This window comes from Saccostrea echinata, unplaced genomic scaffold, assembly GCF_033153115.1.
Source record: "Saccostrea echinata isolate AGI-Se365-2 ecotype Australia unplaced genomic scaffold, CSIRO_AGI_Sech_v1 ptg000002l, whole genome shotgun sequence".
Classification (NCBI taxonomy): domain Eukaryota; kingdom Metazoa; phylum Mollusca; class Bivalvia; order Ostreida; family Ostreidae; genus Saccostrea; species Saccostrea echinata.
The window spans coordinates 3,939,597-3,950,420 of NW_026889751.1; the positions used below are offsets into that span (position 1 = coordinate 3,939,597).

Below are 10,824 nucleotides of genomic sequence, written 5' to 3' on the forward strand. Positions count from 1 at the left end.
CTCTATAAAAACTAAATGGTTCCATTTTTCCCACTTTTTATGCCCCCTGCAATAGAAAATTTGGGGGCATATAGTTTTTGCTCTGTCCTTCCATCTGTTTGTCTGCAAAAATGTTAACCTTTGCCATAACTTTTGATTGGTTAAAGCTATGGCTTTCATATTTTGCTTGCGTATTCCTTGTGACAAGACCTTTCTTTAGGTACCAACATATTTGACCTCTTGACCTTGGAGTTTGACCTACTTTTGCAAAATTTTACCAAACTTTGATGTTGGAAAAAAATTTTGAATGGTTGGTGAGAGGGCTTTCATACTGCACATGTCTACTCCTTGTGACAAGACCTTTTCTTGGGTAAATTTTTTTGATCTTTTGACCTTGCACTTTGAGTTTGATCTACTTATGAGAAACTTTAACCGTGGCCTTAACTTCTGAACGGTTGGTGCTAGGGCTTTCATATTTCACTTGTGTATTCCTTGTGACATTTCCTTGGAGACCAACAACTTTGACCTTTTGACCTTGATGTAGTTTGACCTGATTTTGAAAACTTTTAACCTTGGGGATAACTTTTGAATGGTTGGTGAGAGGGCTTCAAGCATTACACGTATATTCCTTATGACAAAACCCTTCCCTTGAGTATGAATATTTTTTATCTTGACCATGGAAATTGACCTTCTTTTGAAAAACTTTAACCTTGGTCATAACTTTTCTATGGTTGGTACTAGGGCTTTCATACATCACGTGTGTATTCCTTGTGAAACCCCTCTGGGTATGAATATTTTTGACCTTGACTGTGGAGATTGACCTTCTTTTGAAAAACTTTAACCTTGGCCATAACTTTAATAGGTTGGAGCTGGGGCTTTCATATTTCACACGTATATTCTTTGAAACTAGACTTTTCTTGGGTATTACTAATTTTAACCTCTTTACCTTGACCTTGGAGTTTGTCAGTTTCTGATCCATATCCTTCATGTACAAAAGGGCTATCAAAAGCTGGGGTTTTCGATGTTTTGATACTGGTTTTTCCTAAAAATTGGTGGTAATTTAAAAATACTGCATCTGAATGTTGCATATAGCAAAAAGGAAATTGGGCAACTGGAAACAGGTGCAACACAGTCTACACTTGTGAGAGATTTTATTTTTGCACAAAGCACCATTTCTAACCTAGCTATGAAACAGATACCAACAGCATGGTACAACAAATGATCTCCAAAAATATGGAAGATCACTTGTTACATCAGCAGCATAGGGTAGCTTCAGTGGTTTGCATAATTTTTGTCAATGTTTCACAATGACGTTGTCTACAGCATTAGCTAACCCTGAAGTGCACAGAATATCTAATAAGACCATTTGCAAATGAATATGGGATGCTGGAATTATCACCAGAGGACTTATTCATGCCATTGTTCTGACCCCACAACACCACAAATATCAAATGTCTCAGACCGACAGAGTAGGACTACTGAATAGTTTGGTTTAGATACTAGTCCAAAATGTATATTGCAAAGCCTGATATAAGGGTAAGAGTGCTTAATGAGGTTCGCTCCTGAGCTTTGAGCAGATTTTATTTTAACCTATATTTAAAAAAATCTGCGTAATGTTTTAATTCTTACAATAAATTTGGATTCTACAATGCCAAATAAACTATATTCAGTTAAAACTCCATGATTAAATTCCATACCAAAAGCATTAACTGAGGAACTATATTTTGTGGCGGAAGGTTTTTTAGAAGAAAATGATCAGTTTTTCTCTTTCGAAGTATTTAAAGTATGTTAAGTTTGGATTCCTATTTTTACATGCAGTCTGCACACAGAATTATTTTGAGCAGTGAACTGTTTTATACTGGTCCTAAATTATATATTTAATAAACTGTCATGAATTCAATCATCATATTTGATAAATAAATCAAATATGTTGTGAAAATCAAGAAAAAAAAATAGCCCTAATTTAAGCTCGAAATTAGCACTATTTTAGTAATATCTAAAAATTAACATCACAGACCCCCACTTTTAACTTTCTTTTCTGAATATACAAGATACTTTTAACCATTCTTCTTAAATTCAGTAAAATGTCATTACTTTTAAATGAGTTTTTTGCTTGTTAAATTTGTAATGCTAGCAAAATGAAATTATTTGAGTGCAAAAAGGTCAAATAATTGAACCTGCGGAGTAATTTAAAAAAATTTTTCGTTGTCCAAAATTTTAATGGGTCTATTCAAGATGAAATAAAACCGTGTTTGTTCCCATAACTTATTTGAATAAAAAATATCGGAGGAAAAAATTAAAAAACTGATTTATGTGTAAGACGTTTTTACAGTGCAAAAAGGTCAAACTAAATGCTCTGTAGCGCCAAAGGAAGCGCATTGACCCCAATTTTTTGTTTTGATTTTTAATTAAGCTATGTGTATAAATTCTAAAAATATACTTCATAAAAAATTCTCATTACTTTTGATGTCAGGATCTAACCTCCTTAAGCTTTGTAATGAATGTTTTAAAAAAACTGCCTCCGGGAGGTTGATAGATTTGGTGGTGATACTGTAATGATATGGAAAATGGTATGTACAAGTGGGACTGATTTGGTTCATATTCAAAGGACTTTGACAGCAAAACGGTACTTGAACAATGTCCTACCTGCTCATGTCTCTCCAATATTGCAGCATCCTGGAGCTGTATTTCAATCTGACAATACACAGTCACATACGGCCCCTTTGACAAGCGCATTTTTGCAATGTTACAGTATCCTGTTCTGTCTTGGCCATCTAGATCGCTAGATTAAAACCCCATCAATTGAGTGCCCATTGGACAAAATGGATAGGCATATCTGCCAAAGACAATCACATCCCCAGACTCTGCAACAGCTGATTAAAGCTCTAAATTTAGAGTAGGATAGCATTCCCATACAGTTTTATACACTCATTTGTGTCCATTGGGATGACATTTTAGGCTATCATTGGTGTCTGTGGGGGGCATACCAGATATTGATCTTTAATGACCTTGAACTGTCTATGATTGTAAAATTCTTGAGTATTTATGACATTTTGATTGTAGACCTATTATTTAACACATTTCTTTATTATCAATACATCATGCTACTAAATATTCTTAAAGTTCAATGTGACACTAAAATTTTACTATGCATTTCTTTTTTTTAAAGAGTATATGTCAATTGTGCACATTTCATGAGATTTTCAAAATTTTACAGGGATATGCCTTTACTGTATATACATGTATACTGTAAACCAACCATTATTTGTGTCGTCTTTTATTCGTGATTCTCCAGTTTGAAATCAATCTGAGACCGTTATTTTTCGCGACTGAGGAAACATTCTCTATAAACACAAAGCAAAATAAAAGGTTCATGGTGATTAATATTTGCAGTATAAAGTAGGTCGCAAAACTTGCGGATATTTCTTGCACACAAATAATAGTTGGTGTACAGTATTGTTTTACTTAGTATCAGACTGTTACTTCACAAATATGACAGTTGTTCACAAAATGATTGAAATTGATGCAAAACAAGACTGTTCAATGCAGTTTTATACATGTGTTAGAAAAACACTGAACATGTGCCGAACAATATTACAATATTTAATATCTTATAAACATTTTTGTCCTTTCATGGAATGTGATTTATTTTTGTTAATTTTTTAATTTTATTTGTTTTAGTTGCCAAAGGAATGCCATATCAAATGGGCAGAGAATGAAAGCTGAGTTCACTGTCTTAACACACTTATGCTGTACATCAAAAGGTTGGAGCTATTTGCCAGCAAAATCCAAGCACTTCACTACAGATAACTTCTTTGCTCATGACTTTACAAAGGTGACTATCAGAATTGGTACACTCAAGGTTTATGTAATAGAATTACAAATACAGTTGAACTTTGGAATCTCGAACACTGATTATTATATAAGTACATTTTACATGAATTGTATAAATATACAAGACATTTAGCATTGTACTTGATTTAGCAGAAGGTGTTTGCCGTCAAAATCTGTAGGTGAGAGCAAGATTTTTAGGTCATCTGAGTCACTCAGATGATTTACAGCTATCTGTATCATCCATTGTTGTGTGAGATGTGTGAATTTTTTTTTTTAAGTTTCAGCTTCTTCAAGATGCTCTTGTTTTACTGTATGTACATTCATTACAGAAACAAAACTTTAAACTTGAATGTTAATATTACTATGTTTTCAGATTAATTTAACTCAGCGCCCTGTTTTGCACCTGTATGATGAGTTAATTTATGAAGTCTTCAAAGGACCTGACGATAAAGCTCTGGAGTGGTACAGCAAAGACATGAGGAAAAAGAAGATATTTGATTACTGATGATAGTAACTGACACAGATAAAGAACATCAGCTGTTCATCAGCTGTTTATTGTATTGTTACAGTGAGAACATCTGTGCTTCCGTAGACCAATTGATTTTCAAGATTTTTGTTTCTGATTACAGAAATTGAACTTGGAATAAATTGTATTGTTATTCTTATTCCGATGGGGCGGTTAAAATCTGATACACATCCATAACATCATTTTATCATCTTTTTATACATTGTAATTTATGTTTTGTAAGAAGCTGTGATATGTATATACATCTTCTGTTGGCAATACTTTTACAAGAAATGTATAGAGAGAAAAAAATGGTGTAGATTATTATGTGGTATAAAGACCTGTTAAAAATTCAATTAAATTTTCTGCTGGATGGATTTCTATGCTCTGCACAAAGAGTACATTATATATGAGATCAGGCCAGGAATATGACCTGATTAATTAAGGTATCATATCCTGATCATGATTTTTTTTTAAATATTTTGCCTTGATTAGGCTATATTTTCATGTTGCTAATATTATTAAGGCTCAAATGAACTTTTCAAATCTAGAAAAATGTCAGGCAAGCTCTGTCATTTATAAACTTTTCACATAGCTTCACCAAAACCCTGGGACAATTTGGACAATTTCAACCCAACTTTGCGCAAAGTATCCTTAATAGAAGGGGGCTCAGGTTTGTTTAACTAAAAGTCCTTAGCCTTTTCACAGAGTGTTTACCCCATTCTGCTGTTTTCAGTAATTTAAATGGTTTATGTCTGTTATTTGAGGATTTTTCAGTAATCTTGTAACATCAAATACCATTGCTTTATTTTGTAATGTACATATCGTAGCTTAGATATGAATTATTTTTATACACCCATCTGTGATAGGATGTACTATGGTGATCATGTCCATCCAACTGTTTGTTAGCTTTTCAGTGTCTGGCTCATAAATTTTATACTTTGAGGCCTGGAATCATTAAACTTTGTCAGCTAATGCATCTATGGTAGAAAGAGTGTTGTGCTTAAAAGTAAGGTCACTGTGACCTTTGAACAAATAGCCAAATATGGCAAAACCCTTCCAGCACATATTGGGAAAATTAATTGACCTAGGATCATCAAACTTGGACAGATAATGCATCTAAAGTAGAAGGTGTGTCACACCTTTTATAAGTCCCTTTGATGTTTCTGGTGAAAAAATGCTATATTTTAAGGGATAATCCCTATAAATTTATGTCAAATCATGGCCCTGATGTTTTGGATGATTTTGAAAAACGATTCCTTTTGTGACTCATCATCTTGAGCAGAATCTCTATATCTCTCTCCTACCCCTGGCTGCCCAATCACATAAAAGTATCATAATCTTGAATAATCATGCCTTATGTGTGATTGATATAAACCAATGAAAATAATCGTGTTTATACTTTATAGTCTATGTATAGTCCCTGTATAATCTGTACAAACCCAAACAGTTCATAACAAGTTCACTGGATTTGAAGCCATATTCACTGGAGGGTCAGTGTGCACACAGCAGCGATTTTGATGTCATAAATGACACCTCAAGTAACATTGTAAACAATGGTTACAAAGGCCAGAGCCAGCTGTGTATCTGAGCATGAAAAACGTCAGACAACCCTATCGCCAAATTAATACCTAAACATTTCGACGGGATATGACTTACACACTATGAAGGAAAACAAGTTATAACATGTAATCTGGACATTTTTATACTTTTTGCAATGGTTCATTCATGAAAATGGTGTTGCGCATACTGACTTCAATGTCTTATTCATATCCAGACTATATAATAAAACAATTATGGAGTTTTTAGGTGGTGAATATGGTTTGATATTCCCCAGAAAATATCAATATTGACAACAGCATCATTTCCTTGAGAGCAGTGATTGGAACAATTAAACTTGAATCTGGTCTGAGTATGTTTGTGTATTAATTTCACTAATCATGGCTGGACTAGCTGTTCTTGAAAAGTTTTTTTTCCCCTATATATTCCCATGTAAACCCTATTGTCGCCACATCCTACTCCTTGGGAGCACAATTATAACAAACTTAAATCTGCACTACCTGAGAAGGCTTTCATATTATGGCCCTGCTTGCTGTTCTTGAGATTTTTGAAGGTTTTTTTCCCTATATACATATGTAAATCTTTGGCACCACCTTACCCCCAGTTGCCATGATTTGAATAAACTTGAATCGATACCCATTAAGGAAGCTTCCACATACGTTTTTAAGTACATGATTGCTATATTTTTTAACAAAATGTTTACGTGTACTTCAAAATTATTTCAGTTGAAGAAAATGCAATCATGCAGTGAAAATCAGAAAAATTGTGAAGTTTTACAACACAAAAATGGTGTTCCAAATTCTGCTGTGAAACTTGTATTCTTTACTGTTGCACAACACTTAGGTGCATGAAACTTTCCAAGATATAATTCAGAGAATTCCCCTCCACTCTTCCCCATTCTCGGTAAGGCCAAAAGCTTATTTATGATATTAGCCAGAAAAAAATTCATGGCCTTGATCTTCACCTCAAATTCAATAAGGGTCGTGTTTTAGTTCAAATGTAGATCATTTTGAAGTGAATCTGGAAACCAGTTCATACCATATACATGTATGAACTTGTGACCTTGATAGTGAATTATAGGCATAAATATAAAATTTTATTGCAAAAACTAAAGGACTTTTAGACAATAAAAACAAAAGTGTTACAGAAGACAGACCCAAATAATATCCCCCACTTTTAGCCCGGGGGGGGGGAGGGGGGGAGGGATAAAAAAATATTGGAAGAAATTGTTATCAAAATTGATATACTTGACCATTTTTAACTGGTTTTTCCATAGCTATAGAAAAAATCCAGTTATTGAAATGGTGAAAATGGCAAGAGAGTCGGTAGGTGGCTGCCAAAAGGGTACATCATTTTTCTGGAAAAGTCCTCCTACAGTTCTCAAGATAGGAACCATTTTTTTTGCAGGTCAATTGTACATACTAGGTATATCAGAGATGTGCATACTATGCAGCTTTGATTTGGATTTTTGATAATTTTTTAGAAAAATACCAGCTGTTGAACTTAAGTTGATTTTTGTGCAAAATAATCAATGCACATAGGGTATACATCATTTGGCCAGGTAACTCCTCCTACAGTTTTCAAAATAAGAAGTTTTTATTTGCAGATCAATTGTACATATATCAGAGATGTGCATATTACTTGAATTTTGATCATGCCATTTGTTGAACTTCATCATTAATTTTCTGTATTCATTAATTAATTTAAAAATATCCTGATAGGGTACACTGATTTTGTTGGTGTCACCTCCTACAGTTTTTAAATAGAAAGTTTTTATAATAGACAACATTCACCAGAGTTAATTCCCTTCTGGATTCAATCTAAGGTCAACTGACATAAGGTGCTGTTTTCCCCTTATAACATAACCAACTATATGGGGGTATCTGATAAGTAAGATCTATATGTGAATGTTCATTATGTTTTCTTTGTTGCTACATACTTGCCAATGAAGGTATAGTATAAAACTGTCACAAGACATTTAAATATTTTTACAGGTAAGTTACAGATCTATAGTGACAAAAAATGGGCATTTCATGAGAAAGGGGAATAACTCTTGCAAATGGAAATTTGTATGTTGATGCAAGAAATACCAGTTCTGTTCACACAAAGAAAATCGATTTGCTGTCACATTGACAGTTTAATTTCCACTTTTCTGGTAATAACATTTTAAGCTCACCTTGATGAAGTTGATATGAGTTTATGCTACATGTAAATCATTGGCATCAGTGTTGGTGTCCCAGTTAAAGTTTTAGGAGCAAGTCCATTCCCATGCAAGTATAACTACAAGCATCAACCTGAACAAAACTTGAATGGATGATGCATCTAGGGATGGACACTACCAGACTTGCTTTGGTTGCTGGATCTGACCTACATTTTCCAGACGAGTGACCAGACTGAAGTTCTTGGAGCAAGTCTATTTGCCCTACCTGGACCAACCTTGCAAGGATGATGCATCTAAGGATGCACTCTACCTGACTTGCTTCAGATGCTTGATGTGACCTATATTTTCCAGATGAAACCAGGGTAATGTTTTAATTTGGAGTAGCTCTGCAACTATTTGGCCTGTTCTGATTAAACTTGCATGGATAATGCATCTAGGGATGGACACTACAGACTAGCATTGGATGTTGAATCTGACCTACATTTTCTACATGAGTGAACAGATTAAAGTTTTTAGAGCTGGTTCATTCCAAAGTAACTCCAAGTCCTACATAAATCAGTCTTGCATGGATATCGATCTAGAAACAATTTGGTACGAGATATTTGCCTTACTTATAGATTACATTTGTCAAGGTGAGCTTTGTTATCTTTGATTAACCTAGATTTATCCTGGGAATCCGTATACTTTTTTTTTAATGATTAAACGTAACACACAATTTCGTTTTTTTTTTTTTTTTTTTTTGGATAAAATTGTAAAATTATAAGAGTACTAAAGATTGAATTTTTAAATTCAATGTTTCTAAGCTTGTAGTATGCTTATTACAGTAGTTTCATGATTAATTTTACCTTCTTTATCAGTTTTTAGCTCACCTGAGCTGAAAGCTCAAGTGAGCTTTTCTGATCACCTGTTGTCCATCTGTAAATTTTTCACATTTTCAACTTCTTCTCAAGAACCACTGGGCCAATTTTAACCAAATTTGGTACAAAGCATCCTTGAGTAAAGGGGAGTTTAAATTGTTAAAATAAAGGGCCAAACCCCCTTACAAGGGGAGATAATCAAGAAAATACAAAAATAGGGTGGGGTCATTAAAAAATCTTCTTCTCAAGAACCACTGGGCCAGAAAAGCTGAAACTTATGTGGAAGCATTCTGGGGTAGTGTAAATTCTAAATTGTTAAAATCATGACCCCCGGGGGAAGGGCGGGGCCACAATAAGGAATCCAAGATTTACATTGAAATATATAGAAAAAATCTTTAAAAATCTTCTTCTCAAGAACCACTGGTCCAGAAAAGCTGAAACTTATGTGGAAGCATGCTGGGGTAGTGTAGATTCTAAATTGTTAAAATCATGACCCCCCGGGGAAGGGCGGGGCCACAATAGGGAATCCAAGTTTTACATTGAAATATATAGGACAAAATCTTTAAAAATCTTCTTCTCAAGAACCACTGGGCCAGAAAAGCTTAAACTTACGTGAAAGCATCCTTGGGTAGTGTAGATTCTAAATTTTTAACATCATGACCCCCGGGGGAAGGGCGGGGCCACAGTAGTAAAACTAAGTTTAACATTGAAATATATAGAAAAAATCTTCTTCTCAAGAACCACCTGGCCAGAAAAGCTGAAACTTTTGTGGAAGCATGCTGGGGTAGTGTAGATTCTAAATTTTTAAAATCATGACCCCCGGGGGAAGGCTGGGGCCACAATAGGGAATCCAAGTTTTACATTGAAATACATAGAAAAAATCTTTAAAAATCTTCTTCTCAAGAACCATTAGGCCAGAAAAGCTGAAACTTATTTGGAAGCATCCTTGGGTAGTGTAGATTCTAAATTTTTAACATGACCCCCGGGGGAAGGGCGGGGCCACAGTAGTAAAACTAAGTTTTACATTGAAATACTAAGAAAAAATCTTTAAAAATCTTCTTCTCAAGAACCACCTGGCCAGAAAAGCTGAAACTTTTGTGGAAGTATGCTGGGGTAGTGTAGATTTTAAATTGTTAAAATCATGACCCCCCGGGGAAGGGCGGGGCCACAATAGGGAATCCAAGTTTTACATTGAAATATATAGAAAAAATCTTAAAAAATCTTCTTCTCAAGAACCATTGGGCCAGAAAAGCTGAAACTTATGTGGAAGCATCCTTGGGTAGTGTAGATTCTAAATTGTTAAAATCATGACCCCTGGGGGCAGGGCGCGGCCACAATAGGGAATCCAATTTTTATATTGAAATATATAGAAAAAAAATCTTTTTCTCAAGAACCACTTGGTCAGGAAAGCTAAGACTTTTGTAGAAGCATCCTGGGGCAGCGTAAATTCTAAACTATTCAAATCTTGATCCCTGGGGGTAGGGTGGGGCCACAATAGGGAATCCAAGTTTTACATTGAAATATATAGGAAAAATCTTTAAAAATTTTCTCCTCAAGAACCTCTTGGCCAGTAAAACTGAAACTTATATGGAAACATCCTGGGGTAGTATAGATTTTAAATTGTTAAAATCATGACCCCCATGGGTAGGGCGGGACCACAATAGGTATTGCAAAAAGATCGTCTGGTGAAGAACAGCAGGGCCAAAGTTATTCAGGTGAGAGTTGTGGTCCATGGGCCTCTTGTTTTCTTTTACTTGATTATCCCTCGGAAAACTGATTATTCATGCAATTTGACGCACATGCAGCTATGTTAAAAATTCATCTGCAGCAACTATTCAAGTAAACTTGAATCTGCACTACCTGAGGTCACTTGCTTACTTATATGACCAATCATGGTCCTGCTGTTCTTCAGTACAGGGTTTTTAGAA

The 10,824-nt window shown here is 34.7% G+C and overlaps 1 protein-coding gene across 1 annotated transcript in view; it reads left to right on the forward strand.

Annotated features, from left to right (window-relative positions):
• LOC133205539 (zinc phosphodiesterase ELAC protein 2-like) overlaps positions 1 to 4,712 on the forward strand; it is a 28,885-nt gene extending 24,173 nt beyond the window's left edge. The window contains exons 20-21 of the mRNA XM_061341379.1: positions 3,661 to 3,814; positions 4,187 to 4,712. Coding sequence (XP_061197363.1) covers positions 3,661 to 3,814; positions 4,187 to 4,318 — 286 coding nt within the window. The 3' untranslated portion in view covers positions 4,319 to 4,712. The remainder of the gene's footprint in view (positions 1 to 3,660; positions 3,815 to 4,186) is intronic.
• Positions 4,713 to 10,824: the final 6,112 nt, after the last annotated feature.